Source organism: Podarcis erhardii, assembly GCF_964252035.2.
Source record: "Podarcis erhardii genome assembly, chromosome: 12".
In the NCBI taxonomy this organism is placed as follows: Eukaryota; Metazoa; Chordata; class Lepidosauria; order Squamata; family Lacertidae; genus Podarcis; species Podarcis erhardii.
Genome location: NC_138513.1, coordinates 2,247,108 through 2,268,566, shown reverse-complemented (window position 1 = coordinate 2,268,566; position 21,459 = coordinate 2,247,108). Strand labels below are relative to the sequence as shown.

At 47.2% G+C, this 21,459-nt stretch overlaps 1 protein-coding gene and 1 long non-coding RNA gene across 3 annotated transcripts in view; one reads left to right on the top strand and one right to left on the bottom strand.

The window, feature by feature from the left end:
- LOC309325891 (unconventional myosin-Ig-like) overlaps positions 1-21,459 on the top strand; it is a 95,745-nt gene that overhangs the window by 13,193 nt on the left and 61,093 nt on the right. For both annotated transcript variants that reach the window (XM_081834227.1, XM_081834228.1), the window contains exons 5-11: positions 7,545-7,598; positions 9,972-10,067; positions 13,071-13,187; positions 15,672-15,878; positions 18,824-18,969; positions 20,008-20,122; positions 20,960-21,130. In XM_081834227.1, the coding sequence (XP_081690353.1) occupies positions 7,545-7,598; positions 9,972-10,067; positions 13,071-13,187; positions 15,672-15,878; positions 18,824-18,969; positions 20,008-20,122; positions 20,960-21,130 (906 nt within the window). The remainder of the gene's footprint in view (positions 1-7,544; positions 7,599-9,971; positions 10,068-13,070; positions 13,188-15,671; positions 15,879-18,823; positions 18,970-20,007; positions 20,123-20,959; positions 21,131-21,459) is intronic.
- LOC309326124 overlaps positions 1-21,459 on the bottom strand; it is a 154,040-nt gene that overhangs the window by 80,137 nt on the left and 52,444 nt on the right. The window lies entirely within an intron of this gene.

The following is a 21,459-nucleotide window of genomic DNA, read 5'->3' as shown; positions in this document are numbered from 1 at the left end:
CCCAACATAGTGGTTAATAGGTGCGTTCACTGCCCTGCGGTTACGCAGTCTGAGAGATGTTGGTAACTCTCCTATTTTATATAAAAGGGGAACCACCACTCCTAGGGTACAAACTCCAGTAAGATCTCGGGGAACGGATTTAAATGCTGCATCGCCACAAATTAGCCAGAGCTCTTCCGGAAGAAGGCGACTGATGTTTTGGTGTTGCTCCGACCACTTGAAAGCTTGTGAAAACAGAAGGCTTACGTGCCATAGCTCCTGGGTAAAATTTAATAGGGTCTGAACAGAGGAATTGGAAATAGAGCTTTTGTGGAGGTGGTGCATATCAGTCATTAACTTGGCGCTAGTATCGGATTGATAACACCGGGAGGTATTTCCATAATTAACGAAGGCAGAGCAGGCCCTATCAAATACAAAATTCAATACATGTAAGCAATCAGGGTAAATCCCTCGTGGGGTTGACCCTTCAGAAAATTTTAAACAAATAAAAGCTGGCTCGGACAGGGCCAATTTTACGGGCGGCCACTGAGCTTCTTCAGGGTTTTTTCTGTTTTCTATATTGAAGATATCATCAATGGGAATTCCATGTAGCATCAAACCTGGCCTTTTAGCATAAGGTGGTATGTGCATACACAGCCAACAATTGGAAAGATTTAACATTGTGGTGAACTTGAACATATCCTTGATATAAATATTGTCTTTCCACATCTTATGATAATTTTCTCCTCGTGATATTTTACTCAATAATCTAGTTCCCATCTGACCATGTTCACCAGGTGCAGCACCCTCCTTGTCTCCTGCAACTAGGAGAACGAGGAACACTAGGAGGATCATCAAGGGGATAGAAGGATCGGGCCGTCGTCTCCCGCAGAGCCTATGACGCTCATGCCAGCAGAAAAAGAGACACATCCATGTGGCAAGGGCAGTTGAAATAACTTCCATCCACCATCCCCAATCACTCCATGGTTCCTCCCAGCAATATTCAGGGGGTGTGCTCATTGTTGAAGAGCCGACTGATATTCGTGCTCGATTACCTGTTGAGCCTCAAGGATGAGAGCCCACCGGTGAGCTGATGCTCCCACTATGTGGGTCAACTTTCCTACTAACCCTGTTGGGTGGATTGAACTCTCGTGCTGCCTCCCTACTGACCAGAGCATATGGAAGCTGAAATCCTGGGGTGGCAACTCTTACTGGCACTTGTTCAGCAATTTCAATGCACACCTGGTTAAGGCTCCCACCCCTGCAACACTTGCATTAAGATAGGTTCCGTCCCATCTAGCGCCTGGATCAAGAGTAGGACCTGGTCTATCAGATGAGGTTGGTACAGTGCTCTACCCCCCAGATAACAGTTAACTACCCTCCCACAACAGCAAGAGCGGTCCAGAACTTGATAGAATTCGACCGCTTCTGCAACTTCCCGTATGAGCACTACCCACGCGTGCTGGACAGTGGTGTGGGAGAGGAGCCACAACGGGGCAGTGGGGTGTTTTAATACGGCAACCTCATCAAACCCCAGTTTCCAGTAGCCAAAGAGCACGCCATCTCTTACCACCGGCAAGACGAACCATTCGTAGCAGAGGCCAGCAGGCCAGTAAGGGCGATATGGCTCAGTGGGGTCAGGGCTGTGGGGCATAGAGCAGATAACACACACAAAAAAAGAAAAGAAAAGTCCTTATGAAAGTATTAAATGTCCTGGTGGACTTCCTGGATCAGTCCCTAGCACGGGTTTTCACGTTGGGGACGCTGCCCGCGGGCGCCCCTCCCATCCAATTCTTCAGCTGTGCGTAGAGATATCAGCTTCCGGTGTGATATCAGCAGAGCGGTCGTCAGTGGAGGGTCTGGAGATGGTCAGCCGAAGGGGTTAATCGGGATTTAGTTGCACAGTCCAATCTGTAGTGGTCACTCTGGTGTGGTGGACCCAAGGGGTGATGCCGGCAACTTTCACGGCTGTGGGTGTGGAGAGCAGGACGGTATAAGGTCCCTTCCAGCACGATTGTAGCTGCGTCCGTGCCCAATCTTTTACCCACACTTCATCACCTGGCTCGAACTGATTCAGCCAATACACAGGGGTTGTGAGCCTGGGTCCACCTGTTGAGACAAAAGAAAACTCGGAAGAATGTCTGGACATAATTATTCAATTGCATATCCTGACCAGCATGTGGGGACAACATTCTGACATATGGGACCGGTCTCCCAAACACAATTTAATGGGAGATTGCGGACCCTGAGTAATGCCAGAGGTAACATTGTCACCCAATTAGACCCAGTTTCCTGTGTCAGCTTGGATAGCCGATTCTGGGGTCTGTATGCTGTATGCAACTTTCAGTTGATTTGTAGTGCCTTAGCTAATTCCTGCAACATTAAATGAACAAAGGCTGGTCCATTATCAGCTTCTGCCCCTTTGCCAGGTTTAGGGTTCTGGTGAGCGCTGTTATTTCTACCAGTTGTGCTGATATTCCAGGTGGGAGTGGCTTTGCCTTGATCACCTGGTCTTCCAGGGCTACCACTGCATAACCTGCCTTCCGATGTCCAGCCTCAATGAAGCTGCTTCCATCCATAAACCATGATGGCCACTGGGGTCTGCTTCATCTTTAAGGTCAGGCCTGCTAGAGTACACCTCATCCATTACTTCAATGCAGTCATGCGTGGGCTCCTCACCTACTCCTACCGGTAATGGGGTAGCTGGGTTGGGGGCTGTGGTGACTTGGAATTTCAAACGCGGATGTAATAATAGCATCTGACATTTCCTCATTTTAGCCTGGGAGAGGAAATAGGTGCCTCTCGGCAGATGGCATGCTGATTCTTTCCTAAGCGGCCGCGCCCTCCTCCCCGGGCGGTTTCTCCTAACGGTGGACCTCCCGTCCTCAGGGCCATCAACTTCTCCTTTTTCTTCTGGGCCTCTTCCTCCCTCTGATTATAAGTGGTTTGGGCTATTTCTAACATCCATTTCAGGGTGTGGCCCATCTGGATTTTTCGGCGAATATCGGGCGCTGCCTGGGCTACAAAGGCAGTTTTTATGATAGGGACATTGGCAGCCTTATCTGGGTCCACAGGGGTATACTGACGGTAGGCTTCCTTCAGCCTCTTTAAGTAGGCTCCAGGGGCCTCCTCTGTCCCTTGCACTATTTTTCTGGCCTTCACAAAATTGGTGGGTTTTCTGGCTGCCCTCCTCATGCCATTTAAGACATTCTGGCGATAAGTGGTGAGGGTATTTTGCCCATCAATGGTCTGATAATCCCAATTCGTATATTTTCAGGATATCCTGCTGCAACAGCTTGATCTCCTGCCTCCTGCGCTCTCATGTGTGCTCGGGCTTCAGCATAAATTCGCCTAGCCTCCTCTGTAGTTAGCAGGGTATCCATCAAATATTGCACATCATAAAAGTGGGGTTGTAGGTTTTTTTTAAAAAAAATTCCCTCAAACAGCTTAATGATTTTGGCAGGGTTTTCTTCAAATGAAGGGTTTTGGTTCCTCCAATTACAAACTTCTGCACTAGAGAAGGGGGCATGTTGAACTGTATAAGTTCCATTGGGCACCACCCCATCAGGTCCCGTGGGGGCCGGAGGGTCATATACTCTACGTAGAGGCATCACTCTGGCCGCGCCCTTTTCCTGTGCTTCATGTGCCCTATGGAGGGTCACTCTCTTCACTGCCTTCCCCACTCTTTCTGCCACTTTCTTCTCTGTTCCCCTATATATCCTGCTGTTCTTAACAAATGGGGACTGACGTTCACTTCTCATAAGGTTCCACATACTTTCTCAAACGTTCTGCCTGTTCCTCTGTCCATGTCTTTCCATCACTTGTCAATTTAACCAATCTTCCTACAAATGCCTCATCCTCATCATCCTCTTCTCTTTCTTCCCTTTCTTCATCTTTGCCCAGATCTAACAATGCATTGTCCACGGGATTGGGGCTGGGGCATCTGCTCCCTGTGGCGGGGGTGGTGCCAGGGCTGTTGCCGGGGCATAAGGCGGTGGGGGCATTAAAACTTTATCTTCTTCCCTCTCTGAATCCTGGAGGACTGGGGGCTGTCCTCCTGTCTTCCTGACTGAGCAGATTCAGCTGCCTGAGGCTTCTTGGCAGCATGACTTCAGCCGGGGGGGGGGGGTTTCTTTTCAACATCTTTACATTGGTTTTCCAAGTAGAAATATAAGGGATCTGATCTGGGTGGACATTCAAGATGTTCTGATATAATGGGCCGATTAGCTGCAAATCAAAGCTCCCTTCCGAAGGCCAATTAACTTCACATAATGTCTTCATTCTCTGCTTTCTTAATTTAATTCCCCAGTCATAATTTTTCGTGGCTGCTTTCCAGTTGTTTAAAAAGCATTCCAGGGGACTACATTGGCTTGCCCCAGACCCCCTTTTTTTTTTTTTTTTTTTTCCAGATACTCCGCTCCTAACTGGGTTATAAATTCTTTCACACTACACACACTTCAGGTTGTGACTTGATCGAGCTCGCGCTGCCAAGAAATGCACAACCCTGCACTCGCTCGGCCAAGGGGCACTAATACCCCGGCCCACACTCGACAATTCAATCACCGGAGTATCTGACATGCAACATACTACATACAAATCACATCAATATAATTTCCCCTCCTGCTTCTGTTCACAGTAAAAATTCTCTCACACACTCAATCGCTTGGCCCAATTAGATTGGGTGGGCCAATCTAATTCGCACACCAAACCAAACACAAGACAGTATAACAATAACTAAAACCTCAACAAAATCCAACCATTAAAACATAACATAATACCTGGTACACACACACCACACAGAACACATCAAAAAATCACAATATATATATATATATATCCCTCCCTCTTCTGTTCCCAACTTCTGCTGGCGGCACTCTCCTGCACAACCAGTCCCCTTATTTTGCTGGCGGCATTCTCCTGCACAACCAGTCCCCTTTGTTTCCCTTTTATTTAACCTTACTGGCACACTTCTACCACAGCCAGTTCCCTTTTCCTGGTGGCACTTTATTTGCCACGGCCAGGTGAGGCTGATCAGGCCTCGCCCTTTCCCTCGGGCTGCCCTTTCCGTCGGGCTTACCTTTTCCGCTGCGGACCCCTCCTGGCCAGTTCTCTTTTCTCCCTCGACCTGTGTCTCCACTCCGGAGCGGTGTGGCTGGTTCCCCCCACGAATTGGCAGGGTGCGCGCTTGGAGCCTGCACCACCGATCCGAGCTGTTCACCGAGGTCGAGCCTGGCCCTCCGGTCCGTATTGGGGAGGAGGCTGATCCCGGACGAGCCCCCAAAGAAATGAAGCCTTATTTACCTAGGGATCCATTAGCCTCGCCATCCCCTGGACCATGGAGGGAACAAAAGTACCAGGAAAGCAACTTCTTCTTTGGAGAAAAGAGTTTATTGCAATCTGCGCAGAGTGACAACCAGCAGGATCTCTCCTGAAAGACTGGCTGTAAAGCAAAACACTTCAGCAGACTTTCTTATACTTTTCTGAACACTCTTCCCCCCTCCCATACCCTTTCCAGATTTGCCCAATCAGCTGGCAAATGTTCAACTTATTCCCTTATATGGCACATCTATATTGCTTGCTTAAACACATTTAATGCTTGCTAAACATTCCTTATACGTGCCTTTCTGCTAGCTAAGCACTCCCCCCTCCCCTCTTGCTTACACGTGTCTTTTCTTATCTTTGCATTAGTAAGCATAAGACAGGAAGAAGGGGCCTGGTTAAATCTGCAAACAGCAGCTAAAATGTTTTTGCAAGCTAAGAAATGGACTTTTGACCTGCCAGACAAATTTAGCTGGCGATGTGCTAATCGTCTGGTAAATTTGCAGAAGTGAGATTAGCACAGGAATTTTTACTGCAGACAGCATTTGAGAGCAATCTTTCTTAGGTACAAAATACAAGGCACAGAGAGTATTGAAAGAAATCCTTCCCATCTCCCTTTAATACCTACATCACAGAAAGGGCGATCTACAGCAGAAATCTGAGTGCGTTGTTTATCTCCTGTCTGGCAAGTTACCTGTTAGTGCTTACTTGATTGGGTACCGTGGGGAACCTGGCCAGTCTTTTGTAATGATAAATACTTAGTTCCTGAGCCAGGTCACAGGCTCACACCCTATTCAGTTGGTCTTTAAGGTGCTACTGGAAGGAATTTTTTTATTTTGTTTTGACCATGGCAGACCAACACGGCTACCTATCTGTAACTAACCCTATTCATATGTTAAATGTGCCCTTAAGACAGGATTTGTGAAGGAAAAGACAATGGGGAGGCTTTTCCATTTTCCTTCGATCTTACAGAGAAAACATTTGGTCAGTTTGGGAATCAAAATGGTTTCAGGTCGGTCTTCCTGTGATCTATATACGTGCTTGGTTGGTACACACTTATGAACATTTAACATATATCTAAGACCTCAAAATTCCTATCACACTATCAGTAGGAGAAAATAACAGAGGCCAACCAGGGAATATTGAGAAGCAAAGCAGCTAGTAAACCTGATCTTTATTCAAGGAATTGTTGCAACAGGGTCCCCACTCACCACACGCAGGAGGAACCCAGAACAATGGGGCGTAAGCCCTTATATGGACTTCTGAAACTGCCCACTCTGTAGCCAGAGACCACCCCCCAAAATACTATACCTACATCACAGGAGGAGCAGAAATCCTGTCCTCCAGGATACCTGGTAATGGTCACTAGTTGCATTACCTGGGCAGCCCGGCCATTCTTTTGTGATGGTAAATACTTTAATTCCTGAATCCAGGTCACAGGCTCACCCTAAAGGTAAAGGTAAAGGGACCTCTGACCGCTAGGTCCAGTCATAACCGACTCTGGGGTTGCGGTGCTCATCTCACTTTATTGGTCGAGGGATCCGGCATACAGCTTCCGGGTCATGTGGCCAGCAGGACTAAGCCGCTTCTGGCGAACCAGAGCAGCGCACGGAAACGCCGTTTACCTTCCCGCCGGAGCGGTACCTATTTATCTACTTGCACTTTGACGTGCTTTCGAACTGCTAGGTAGCAGGAGCAGGGACTGAGCAATGGGAGCTCACCCTGTCGCGGGGATTCGAACCGCCGGCCTTCTGATCGGCAAGCCCTAGGCTCTATGATTTAACCCACAGCACCACCCTATTACACAAGTACGCTCTTTAGAAAGGTAAGCAAAAGACAATGGAGAGGCTTTCCCATTTCCTTCCTCCTTGCAGAGACATATTTGAGGTCAATTTTGGAGAGTCAAAATATCTTCAGGATTGCTCTCCTGTACTATTTCAGACACATGGCTTATGTACTTATGTATGTGTTTGCCTTGTACATTTACGAATGTTTACTTGGGACCTTAGATGCAATTTCTGGCGCTGCAAAAGCGAGTCCCTGCGCCATGCTGGTTGAGCGCAGTGTGCAGAGACTCGCTGAGCGGGCGGCTCGGTTTGGGGGCCGGTAAAACGACCCCCGCGGGCTGCTTGTGGCCCATGGGCCTTAGGTTGCCGACCCCTGAATTAAACTAAAGCATATTGGTTATATGAGGCTGGTTACCCCATAGTTCAAAGATGCATTCTGAGTCTTCCCTTCCTTTGCAGTCTCGCATCCTCAAACAGCAGCCGGGCGAGAGGAATTTCCACACCTTCTACCAGGTGAGCACACCTCCAGAAGAGGACCCAATCCTGCTGGGATTTCTCCTCATTCGTGATCTGCTTCTTGGTACTCAGATTGTGCCTGAACCTCAGGGCTGTTATGACTCTGTTGATGTTGCTCCCTGGTCCCTCGAGATCTCAAAGCGACGTACGCCATCAGCTTTCTCTCTCTCTCTCTAAATCATTTTTTCAATACAAACAACTGCAAAAGACACATACAACAAAAACCATAATAACACTAATAACACAATTTGACAATTCAGATTTGAATACGCTAATATACCTATGACTACACCTTTTTAACAATATTTTCCCACCTCTCCTCCCCCTACTTCCCACCACTCTCCGCCTTATCGCTTAAATATTCCTTCCAGATTTCTTCATATTTATCTATTCGTAATTTGTGTTGACATGCAATTCATTTGTATGTAGCTAATCTGTCCATATTATCAATCCATGTGCTATATATATATATATGCTATATATTTTGGAAAGTGGTTTTCCGTCCATTTGTCCCCTAAAGGTTTGGAAGCCTCTTGAGATATCGTTGCCAAACTTGACTCGAAGGTTCCCAAGGGTGAAGGCCGTGCTTTTCATCAATGTTTGACCGCCATTTTGAATCAAGAAGTCACTTTGGCATGGCTTCCCCCGTTTTTGGTGTAGATTCAGCTGTCACTCGAAATACTGTCGCTAAACATACCCAAAGGTGGGGGTAGCAGTCTTTGCCAATGTTTGGACGCAGGGCATCATTTTGATTCAATATGGCAGGTGGAAACAAGACCATGGTGTGACTGCGCCTGCTTTCTGTCATAGGTTTGGCTGCCTCCTAAGATGCTGTTGCCAAACTTGGTACTCTTTGTCAACGTTTGGTTTCCAGGCGCCATTTTGAATCAATATGGCGTACCAAAATGCGTTGTAACTTCACCTGATTTTTGGAGTAGCAGGCTCAAATTCACAAATTACACAACTCATTTGAAAATCAATATTCTTTTTTGGTTTTCTAAAAATTCCCGGGCAGCACCGAGCACTCCTTACTACCACGTATAAATATTAAAAGTATAAGTAATGGGTAGGCAAACTAAGGCCCGGGGGCTGGATCCGGCCCAATCGCCTTCTCAATCCGGCCCACAGATGGTCCGGGAATCAGCATGTTTTTACGAGTAGAATGTGTCCTTTTATTTAAAACGCATCTCGGGGTTATTTGTGGGGCCTGTCTGGTGTTTTTACATGAGTAATAATAATAATAATAATAATAATAATAATAATAATAATAATTTTTTATTTATACCCCGCCCTCCCCAGCCAAGGCCGGGCTCAGAGCGGCTTACAAGCAATAATAAAAACAAGTTGAATGATTACAACTTAAAAACAAAATTAAAATACAACATTAAAATATTTAAACATTAAAATATTAAAATATAGCCTCATTGTAGGAGGAGAAGGAAAGGAAAAAAGAAAGAGAGGGACGGAATCAAACTGGCTCCAAGCCAAAGGCCAGGTGAAAGTGTAGAAAATAGAAAGTGTGCTTTTATTTAAAATGCATCTCTGGGTTATTTCTGGGGCATAGGAATTCGTCCATTTTCCCCCCTTCAGAATATAGTCCGGCCCCCCACAAGGTCCGAGGGACAGTGGACCGGCCCTCTGCAGAAAAAGTTTGCTGACCCCTGGTATAAGTGCTGGCTGGTGCAGGACCTGGTGGGGCAGGAGGCCAGGAAGCTAACAGTAGATGGCGCCAGAGGCAACGGCAGACAGAGCCAACTCTTTCCAGCTCTGTCCTCTATCCAGCTGTCATGAGGTCTAGTAACTTGCTGGCTTTTAAAGAAGGTAGTGGTATAGGGACCCCTGACTATTAGGTCCAGTAGTGGCCGACTCTGGGGTTGCGGCGCTCATCTTGCTTTATTGGCCGAGAGAGCCGGCGTACAGCTTCCGGGTCATGTGGCCAGCATGCCTAAGCCGCTTCTGGCGAACCAGAGCAGCGCACGGAAACGCCGTTCACCTTCCTGCCGGAGCGGTACCTATTTATCTACTTGCACTTTGACGTGCTTTCGAACTGCTAGGTGGGCAGGAGCAGGGACTGAGCAACGGGAGCTCACCCCGTTGCGGGGATTCGAACTGCCGACCTTCTGATCGAAAGCCCTAGGCTCTGTGGTTTAACCCACAGCGCAAAGAAACAACACAGCAAATGCAGAGTTCTGGTGCACAATTAGATTTAGCATTTCAGGCCACAATTTTATATTGCTCCCTTGTGTGCATGCCTCCCTCCTTCTGCATGTCGCATTTTTGTCCAACAACACAACTTCAGAATCTGGCTGGTCAGACTTGGGTTCGAAAGCTGCTGTGCTGGGCTGTTTACGAGAGAGTTCTTTCTTGCAGTTGCTCCTTGGAGCCTCGGACGCTTTGCTGGCGTCCCTCCACCTGAGCAGGGATCCAGCAGCCTACAGGTTCACCAGAGAAGGTGCCAACAACCACGTAAGTTTCCCAGGGGGTTCATTTCCCCCAAAAAACACCTTTTAAAAAATGCTTCCGACCGATTCCAGCTTTTCTCAGACTAATTAATCTGCACACATCTTCTCCTCGCCCCCCCCCCGTCTCTCCTTGTTTATTATAATTAAACATGTAAAGGTTCATAAACTGACACACTCCAGAGTTAGTAGGTTGGTATTATAACATTTATTAAAATAATGCTATGGGTTAATAGAAAAAGCAAAGAACCAAAGAATTAAAATGCAAGCTCTGTAAAAACCCAACTAAAACCCAGATATGTCTAATGTATTCAATCCAGTAGCTAATTAAAAGCCCAAAGACAACACTCCCAATATAATAATAAAGTACTGCAAAACAATTTTCAGTTATCAAAACTGTGGGTTTTGCATTTTTGTATCCATTTCTCAATCAGGAAAAAAATTCTTCTGAATGCTACCGTATTTTTCGCCCTATAGGACGCACTTTTCCCCCTCCAAAAATGAAGGGGAAATCTGTGTGCGTCCTATGGGGCGAATGCAGGCTTTCGCTGCAGCTTGGAGAGCGAGAGGGGTCGGTGCGCACCAAATTCCTCTTTTCTCTCCAGGCTTCAGGAAGCTATCAGCAAGCCTGAGGAGCCTGTGGGAGTTCCCGCCGGGCTCCCTAGGCTGTGGATAGCAGCCTGCTGCCCGGAGCGCAGGGCGCTGTGCGGGTCCCGGGGGGGAAGGTTACCGTTGGCGTAGTCAAAGTCCGGTCCTGGGTCACTAGCCTGGAAACAGTTCACAAGGAGCGAGGCGAGGTCCGAAGCAGGAAGCCGGGCGGGGACAGGAACACTGGAGGGTCAGGTCTGGGGCCGGGCAGGAACAGGTACTCATCAACGACATTGCTCCCGCAACCTGGGACCGGGCTGACTGGCCTTTATCTTCTCTGAGGCCAGGGGCGGTCCCGGCCCCCAGGAGACCCGTCTCTCCTGGCCTTAAGGCGAGCACTCCTCCTGGGAGAAACCAGTTCCCTCCGCCTCTCTGCCCTGAGCCTCTGCAGTTCAGGAGAGGCTGAAGGGTTACTGGGCCCAGGGGGAGACTCACCTGCAGGCACTGAGTCCTCAACCACCTCTGGAGCCAGAGTGGATTCACCTGGTGCCTGCTCCTGAGGATCCGGCACAGGTGCAGGCGCTTCAGAATCAAGGCCCTGCCCCAGTTCAGCCGGCCCTGGAGGCGGGGACTCCTGTGCAGGCTGGGATTCCTCCGGTTCAGCCTCTGAATCGGATTCCCAGGCTGAAGCAGAGCGCCCCGCACTTCGGGCAGATATCCGCAGCCTAGGGAGCCCTGCAGGAGTTCCCACAGGGCTCCCTAGGCTGCGGATAGCAGCCTGCTGCCCGGAGCGCGGGGCACGCTGAAGCAGAGGGCCCCACGCTTCGGGCAGACATCGGGTAGCCCCACAAGCTCGGGGGACAGCGGGGAGGCGCAGCGCCGCCATCCTGCTGTTCCTCGACCTGGTTTGGAGGCTGTTGCTAGGGAGAAGCGGCTTCTCTCCAGCGCCAGCCCCAAAAGCTCGGGGGACAGCAGGGAGGCGGAGCGCCGCCATCCCGCTGTTCCCCGACCTGGTTTGGATTCCCCGACCTGGTTTTGGGGGGGAATAAAGGAATTTCCCCCCCTTTATTCCCCCCCCAAAAAACTAGGTGCGTCCTATGGGCCGGTGCGTCTTATGGGACGAAAAATACGGTATATAACATACATATAAAACAAGATAGAAAAATACATTATAAACTTGTAACACATCTGATCTATCAGCAGGTATCTTGGAGCATCAAGTAACACAAGAATTTGCCTTTAATAATAATAATAAGCCTCTTCAGCAGAGAGGAAATAAAAAGCACATGACACCTCAAGTTTCATATCCCCCAAATACTAAATCAATGGGTTATTTTGGTAAAAAAACAAAACAGAACGAAGAAACCTTCCCTTACCTTGGGATCCAAGGTATATTTTTAATTTTAGGATCCAAGTAATAATAATTTATAATAATTTATTATTTATACCCCGCCCATCTGGCTGGGCCTCCCAAGCCAATCTGGGCGGCTTCCATAAAAACCAAAAATACAGTAAAATATCACACGTTAAAAACTTCCCTGAACAGGGCTGCTTTAAGATGTCTTCTGAATGTCAGGTAGTTGTTTATCGCTTTGACATCTGCTGGAAGGGGGTTCCACAGGGTGGGCGCCACTACCGAGAAGGCCCTCTGCCTGGCTCCCTGCAGCTTTGCTTCTCGCAATGAGGGAACCGCCAGAAGGCCCTCGGCGCTGGACCTCAGCATCCGGGCAGAATGATGGGGGTGGAGACGCTCCTTCAGGTATACTGGACCGAGGCCAAGTATAGCGTTTTTCTTGTTGAATGGGGTGGCAGGATTACTGCAAGAGCAGAGACTCCAAACTGCCACTGGGGGGCACTGACCTTTCATTCCCCACTGAAAGCTTTCCATTCCCAGCTTGTCTTGGAGGAATAAATGCTGTGCTTTTTTCCCTGGGGGTACGCAGGGGTACGCATACCCCTAAACATTTTGGGAATCTAAGTTTGGCCTCACGGAGGGGCATTATTTCAATAGGAGTAGGATAATGAGAGTACCCCTAAATACATATTTTTTTAAAGCAAAAAGCACGGAATAAATGGAATTTTAAAAGGCAAACCCGAAAGAGTTCATCTAGCTCTGTGGTTCCGCAAAGCTTTTTTGGGCTGCCGCCCCTTTGGTGCCACAAATCCACCCCATTGCCCATTATCCTACCCTATAAAATGCATTCTTCAGAATACTTGTCTGCACAAGCGAGATAATTACACAATGTTCAAAGCAAGAACAATGAATTGCACATTTATCCGAAAACTAATCCGTTCATGTTTTTATATATATGTAAAAAGTCTTCCTGGCAGTGCCCAAGCATCATTATTTTTATTTCCCCCTCTTTTCTTCCTCCTCATTCATTCCTTTCCGGTTCTCCCCGGCATCCCCTTGCAACCCTAGTCCTCGGGGAGCGAGAAATCCAGCCACCGGGCCGTTGCAGACGCCATGACCGTGATCGGTTTCACTTCGGAAGAGATCAACTCCGTCTACAAGATCCTGGCGGCCATTTTGCACTTGGTAAGTGAAGGGGGGTGTTGTGTTGCTTGCTGGCACCAGGAACATAGCTGTCAACTTGCAGATTTGAAAATAAGGGACCAGCAGCCAAAATAAGAGACCAGCAGCCAAAATAAGGGATTTTCCGGGCACAGGTATGTTCAACGAAGCCTCAAGCGGTGGTTCCCATAGCACAGCAACCCAGCAAAGGGGATGCAGCTAGGAAAACCACCGTCACCTCTCCGCTGGGAAGCGCTGAGCAAAGGCGAGTCCCCAGGCAACGCGGCCGATTTGATCGGCACAAGGCATGCAAGCTCCACCCCCCAGTCATTCTTAGACTCCTTATTGGGTGAGCAACGCAGCCAAGCAACACAGTTGGAGCCTCCCTCCTCCCTGGCCGGCATACCCCACAAGTGTCACAAAAAAACCCGGTTTTTCTCGTGACATGACAGCAGACATTTTGGGTGCTGCGATCTCGCATGATTTTATGCCACGATCTTTTCCCGGGGCCACAATCTCACTTGGTGCCCCAAAACACACTTTTTGGGTGCCATGACTGGGGAAAAAACTATTTGCGGGGGGGGGGGGGACTGTGGTACAAAATTGCATAAAATCACAGCACCCAAAATGGCTGCCATCCTCTTGCAATCAAAAAGAGGAAGATGGCGTCCTGCTTTTTGCCTTGAATGTGTTGGAGGGTATGGCTTGGGAGCATTATGGTCTGCTTATGTGGAACAGGGCAATGCTGTATTTGGGATTCTGAGCCCAGTTTTTGAGAATATTTCTGCTGAAGACTCCCTTTGAGTTACACTGCAAAGATCTGTGACTTGAGAGTCTTGTCTCTGTGGTTTGGTCCTGAAAACTCTTGTCCAAAAAACCCTTTGGTATCTTATGGGAAAGGAGTGATTGACATTTTATGGTTTGGTCCATTTAATTTCAGGTTTCATATACCCTCATACCGAAATAAAACACTTGTTTGATAAACCTTATCTTTCCCCAGAATCCCAGGAAGCATGTTTATTTCAGAATCAAATGAAGCACATTCTTTCACTCAAAGAATGCTGGGAAATGTAGTTTGTTAAGAGCTGCTGCTCTGCGAAGGGTAAATTGCACTGCCCAGAATGCTTTGAGGGAAAGAATGTGTTTCGGATGTGCAGAATCAGGTTCGTTATCCAACTTGGGAGATCCCTGATTCTTTTTTTTTTTAAATAATAATATTTATTAAAGTTTCAAAAAAGTTACAAAAATGAGAAAAAGGGGGGAAAAGAAAAAGAAAAGAAAACAAGAGAACAGAAAATACAAAATATAGAAAAGTAAAAACAATTAAAAACATTTCCATCTTTCCATGTCTTGTCTTTCATTTACTTGTTTCCCTGACCTCCTCACACCTCCCTTTTCTGTATTCTAGTTCAATTAAATATTTCAGCAAATCCTTTCCAGCTTGCTTTTTATCCTAATAATTTATCTTAATGTACTATAATTTTACATTCTCGTTTCACCAATTAAAAAATCAATTTTTACCTAATCTTTTATATCATTTCTGCTAAAACCACATTACTTCATTCCAACATCCTTCTAACATTCCTGGATCTTACAATGTTTGGGAGATCCCTGATTCAATCCACTGACAGTGACTGCCATTTTGGAGGAAGCTTTCGTCCGGTGCTCTGGTGCAAAACCAGCTGACTTGCTCTGGACTCTAAAACTGGAATGTTCCAATTACCTGCAGTTACATAAGAGTATTCAGTGGTACCTCTGGATGCAAACGGGATCCATTCCAGAGCCTCGTTCACATCCTGAAGAGAACGCAACCTGCGTCCGCGAATGTGCGTGTCGCAATTTGCTGTTTCTGCGCATGCGCGTGACATCATTTTGAGTGTTTGCGCATGCACAAGCGGCAAAACCCGGAAGTAATGCGTTCCGTTACTTCCAGGTCGCCGCGGAGCGCAACCCGAAACGCTCAACCTGAAGCAACTTTAACCTGAGGTATGACTGTATATTTAAAGAAGATAAATACAGTGGTACCTCGGAAGTCGAACGTAATCCGTTCTGGAAGAGCGTTCGACTTCCAAAACATTCGATTTCCGAGGCACAGCTTCTGATTGGCTCTTGTAATCAGAAGAGCCAATCAGAAGCTGCTTGTCTGCCATGTCAGACGTTCGGCTTCTGAAAAATGTTCGAAAACCGGAACGCGTACTTCCGGGGTTTCGACGTTTGGGAACCAAAATGTTTGGCAACGGAGACGATCGAAAACCGAGGTTTGACTGTAAATGAGTAAATTAAGTGAATATGGTTATGCAGAAGATATTAAAAATAAAGTTAAGGAACCGCAGAAAGAGAGGGAAGGATGTCAAGTTTTAAAATGTCAAGAGATATATATCTGGAATGTTCCATGATCCAATCAGAAGCCGGGATGGCTTCTGTAATTCCAGGATGTCCCACTTAAATCGGGACGATTCAGTGATATGTGCTTCTGATTGATTGCTCTTCTCTCGCCGGACTTCCCAGGGCAATGTGTGCTTTGCCGCCACGGGGGACAACGTGGAGATAGAAAACGCCGAACTGGTGCCCTACCTGGCCGAGCTGACCTCCACGGATCCAGAAAGTCTCCTCAACACACTCCTCTACCGGACAGTGGCCACCGGGGGCGGGGAAGTCATCCAAAAGGGCCACAGCGCCAAGGAGGCCAACTACGCGAGGGATGCTTGCGCCAAGGTAGTAGCTATGGCAAGGTGTGGGAATGTTCAGGGAGGCAGGAGAGGATATATTGTTTAATCATAGCCTTCCTAACTTGTGTTAGCAAGTCCCTTTACTTAGCAGAGTGCATTTTCCTTTTAAACACACAGCGGTTAGCTTCTTTCAAGCTTGTTTAAGCTTCTCAATACAGTGGTACCTCGGGTTACATACGCTTCAGGTTACATACGCTTCAGGTTACAGACTCCTCTAACCCAGAAATAGTACCTCGGGTTAAGGACTTTGCTTCAGGATGAGAACAGAAATCTTGTGGCGGCAGCAGGAGGCCCCATTAGCTAAAGTGGTGCTTCAGGTTAAGAACAGTTTCAGGTTAAGAACGGACCTCCGGAACGAATTAAGTACTTAACCCGAGGTACCACTATATAGGATTCCTGGCAAACCCCTTTTCTCCCCTTTAAAAAGAATAGACACGACACACTTCTTGTGTAAGTATTATAAAAGAAGTTTACTCACACATTCAGTTCACACATTCAGCTCATACAGCAGTCACAAAATAACCTTTAAAGGGGTTCTGACATTGATGCTTCTGTGAGGATAGGAATGAGACAAGTACAAAAGAGGCTCCCTATTTCCACTTGTAAGATGCTAGAATCTTCAACACTGCTTATTACTTTGGTAATCCAGATAGCATTTTTTTTTGTCTACTCTCCCATATCTGAGCTCATCAATCTGGTTTGCTTGTCACAGCAAGCCAAAGTATAGTGTTGGTGGATGTTGTTCAAAATTCAAAGTTTGAAAATACCGTATTTTTCTGTGTATAAGACTAGGTTCCCCCCCCCCCTAAAAAAAAAATGTCCAAAATTTGGGGGTGTTTTATACACGGATAGATCTTGCCCCATTTTCTTAAATTGGAGTCCCCAAACATAGGAGGCGTTTTATACATGGGGGCGTCTTATAGATGGACAAATACGGTATATACACGTGGAACTACCCCATATGGGAGTTAGTCCCAGGGACTCCAGACAGGCAGCCACTGCTATTCACATGGCGAAAGCAAGATGCAGAAGAGAGAGTGTGGTACCTGTCTTGCCCCTTTTGATACCTGGGCAGATGAGGTCACGCCCACCTCTAGTCACATGCAGAGGAAGTTTGTCCCAGCTCAGGAGGAAACAGGAAGGGTTTTTTTTGTAATTTTTTTATTTTATTTACGGCCATAGGCCCATACAGGTAAAAACGACACATAAATAACAACTTGTGCACGTGGGAAAAACAGCCGCTAAAACACCACTATAACAATAAAATACTATAAGATATAATGGCATACTACGCCTTAGTTAGCTTGTAGTGCTCCTTGGCGTCGCTTTTGGGTAAGGACAGCGACCAGGAACCTTGCCACTTTCAGGGTCGTATGAGTATCCTTATCCTGCAAGATTTGGGCAAGGTGGAATTTTGGTGGGGAACCCTCTAGTTTCTGTATGATTGATCCCAACAAATTTGCCCGTGGCACATTGAACAGGGGGCAAGTGAACATAATGTGCTGGAGCAACTCCGGTGTCTCCTTATCACATTCGCACATGGCGGGGCACTGGCCCTTTGAGAATCTATGTCTCAGGACGTTGGAGGGAAAAACGTTGAACCTCGCTTTGGTGAAGGCCAGTCTATGGGCAACAGTCGAAAGGGAGGAGAGGTATGATGGAACGCAGTAAGTTAAAGTGATACCAATGTTCTGGGGCGAACAAACACCTCCCCCCAGCATATAATTACGCTGTAGATCGATGTCATCCAGGAAGTTTTCTACTGACTGGAGCAAACATCCCCTTTCATGTCCCCTCTAGGAATGTTGTAAAGGTAAAGGTACCCCTGACCGTTAGGTCCAGTCGTGGACGACTCTGGGGTTGCGGTGCTCATCTCGCTTTATTGGCTGAGGGAGCCGGCGTACAGCTTCCAGGTCATGTGGCCAGCATGACTAAGCCGCTTCTGGCGAACCAGAGCAGTGCACGGAAACGCCGTTTACCTTCCCGCCACAGTGGTACCTATTTATCTACTTGCACTTGACATGCTTTCGAACTGCTAGGTTGTCAGGAGCTGGGACCAAACAACGGGAGCTCACCCCGCTGTGGGGATTTGAACTGCTGACCTTCCAATCAGCAAGTCCTAGGCTCTGTGGTTTAGACCACAGCGCCACCCGTGTCCCAGGAATGTTGTACTTGACTGCTATTTATTTGTCACATCCCACAGAAGGTAGGAGGTCAGACCCATAACCAGGATACCTGAAGTACCGTCTCCTTCCTTATTTATTTAATCCATTTACTCATTATGTTTATGTTCCATCTTTTTCTGCAAGGAGCTCAAAGTGGTTCTCTCCCTAGAAAGTAAAGTTATATTAATTTCAAGATAAATTTACAGGACAAAAATTTGAGAAGAGGGAAAGGATTTGCTGAAATGGATAATTGACTTACAATACAAAAAAGGGAGGTGTGAGGAGGTCAGGGAAATAAGTTAATGAAAGATCAGTAATGGGAAGATTTGTTGTATTTTTTATGGATTTTTCTTTTTTGCTTAATGGATTTCAATTCTCTGTTTTATGTTCTTTTTGATTTTTCCTTTTTTTCTCTTTGTATTTCATCTTTACGTGTGTGTGTTTTTGGACTTTTCTTGTTGTATTTCCAAAAACTTTAATAAATATTTTATATATATATAAAAAACAAAGTGGTTCTCTCCCTCCCCATTTAAGCCCCACAACAACCCCAGGGAAGTAGGTTCAGCTGAGAGGCCGTGACTGGCGTTCCAGTAGTAGGAAACCAATGCAGAAATGCCTGTTCTTGTGTTGCCACCCTCCGGACCTCTTGCAAAGGAGGCACACAGTGGTCTCACGATGGTCTCCTGAGGCATTTAGAGCCTTTGAAATCTGAAAAACTCTGTTCAATCAAAAGATGACACGGCCGCCACCGTGTTTTCCCCTACAGGCCTTCTATGAGCGTCTGTTCTGCTGGATCGTGGCCCGCATCAACACAGTCATCGAGGTCAAGAACTACGATGCCCGAATCCATGGCAAGAATACGGTGATTGGAGTCCTGGACATCTACGGCTTTGAGATCTTTGACAACAATAGGTAGGTGTCTTTCACCCCCTGAGGCAAACAAAATACAGTTCTGCACCTCCTTCTGCACTACACATTTAAAGCAGTGTGATAACTATTTAAACAGTCGTCGCTTCCCTCAAAGGATCCTGGGAGATGTAGTTTGTTAAGGATGCTGAGCCCACAAATTCTCAATGGGATTTACGTTCGGGGAATTCCCTGGCCAATCAAGTACCTGTAATTTGTCATGAATTTCTTCACCACTTTCGATGTGTGACAGGGGGCTAGGTCCTGCTGCAATATCCCAGTACGGTCAGGATTCCTCTTTTCCATCTCTGGAATAACTCTCTTTCGTAGAACCTCAATATATTCAATATATTCCTTCTGTTGGCTGCAGGCTTCTGACACCATAATAACTGAAGCATCCCTAAAACATCTTCTTTTGTGGGTGCTTGACAGACTGATCGATGTGGCAATCACGAAGCTTTTCTCCCTGTGACCTTCGAACATGCTGATTTTGTTTCAATTAATTTGCACAAGGGTGTGTGAAGTGAACGGGGCCTTTCTCCTCTTCCATACCACTGACCGTCTTCCTGGCGCTCCTCTGAACCTCTTCCAAACTGCCTACGCTCTTTCCGAAAGTGTGACGTCCAGAATTAGGCCTGCTCAAATTTGGGTTCCCTGATCCTAAAATGACATTGATGGACAAGCATTTCAGGGCCACTCTGCCCCGCGAAAATGCGCCATTAACCTATGGAACTCACTGTCACAAGATGCGACGATAGCCACTGGCTCAGGTGACTTGAAAAGAAAATTAGACAAATGTGTGGGCTGTCTGGTCAATAACTTGTAGTCGTGACGGCTATATAGAAATATTATTTAGACCCAGAGGCACTATGGCATTAAAACTGAACCCGGGTTCAAATCTCTGCCGTGAAGCTCACGGGCTCACCTTCCATAGTAATTAAATAAGTCTGGACTCTATGGTTTTGCCCTGGGGTGCAGAATCCCCTTTGCTCTGTGGGGTGCAGAATGGGGTCCTGAGTCTCGCCTGCTCCCTCTCCCTTTCAGCTTTGAGCAGTTCTGCATAAACTACTGCAACGAGAAGCTGCAGCAGCTGTTCATTGAGCTGATCCTGCAGCAGGAGCAGGAGGAGTATCAGCGCGAGGGGATCAAGTGGCAACACGTGAGTCGCGGTGGCCGGTGAGGGGGAGATTATGGCAGGATGGGAAAGGTGTGGGGGTTTTGGGGTTACATGTTTTGTGGTTTTATGTTGTGAACTGCGCTGTGATCTTTGGGTGAAGGGTGATACAGCGGTACCTCGGGTTACAGATGCTTCAGGTTACAGACGCTTCAGGTTACAGACTCCGCTAACCCAGAAATAGTACCTTGGGTTAAGGTACAGAAATTGTGTGCTGGTGGGGCAGCGGCAGCGGGAGGCCCCATTAGCTAAAGTGGTACCTCAGGCTAAGAACAGTTTCAGGTTAAGAACGGACCTCCAGAACGAATTAACTCCTATTTGGGGACTTCCCTGGCTCTTTTCTGGCCCACGTATGACCAGTCTAGATAGTTGGCCTTGGTGAAGATTTGACGTTTTCATCCCCAAAATGTTTTTGATTGGATTTAGATTGGATTTCTACTGAAATGAGGCTGCATTTTAATGTTGCATTTTAATCTTGTTTTTAAGTTGTATTGCAATCAATTGTTTTTATGCCTCGTGTTAGCCGCCCTGAGCCCGGTTTTGGCTGGGGAGGGCGGGGTATAAATATTTTTTTTTAATTATTATTCTTATTAACCCGAGGTACCACTGTATATCATTTTAATAAAAAATAACAACCACGGAATCTTCTCCCTGGGATTTCACAGGGGAACTGCGTGAGTCTTAACCCTTTGCTTATCTAGCAACAAGTGGAATTTTATTTTGGCTGCAATACTATTCCCCACACTACCCCTGAGTCACAGACCTTCCGAAAGGTGTCCCGGAGACTTTGTTTTCACCATTTTGTTGCCTCGCCCTTGACAGATTGAATATTTCAACAACCAAATCATTGTGGACCTGGTGGAGGAGCCGCACAAGGGCATCATCGCTCTGCTGGATGAAGCCTGCCTGACTGGGGGGAAAGTCACTGACACTCTGTTCCTGGAGTCCATGAATGCCAGGCTTGGCAAACACCCACACTATACCAGCAGGAAGGTAAGGTAAAAGTAAAGGTAAAGGGACCCCTGACCGTTAGGTTCAGTCGTGGCCAACTCTGGGGTTGCTGCGCTCATCTCGCTTTACTGGCCGAGGGAGCCGGCGTACAGCTTCCGGGTCATGTGGCCAGCAGGACTAAGCCGCTTCTGTGAACCAGAGTAGCGCACGGAAACGGTGTTTACCTTCCTGCCAGAGTGGTACCTATTTATCTACTTGCACTTTGACTTGCTTTCGAACTGCTAGGTTGGCAGGAGCAGGGACCGAGCAACGGGAGCTCACCCCGTCGTGGGGATTCGAACCGCCAACCTTCTGATCGGCAACTCCTAGGC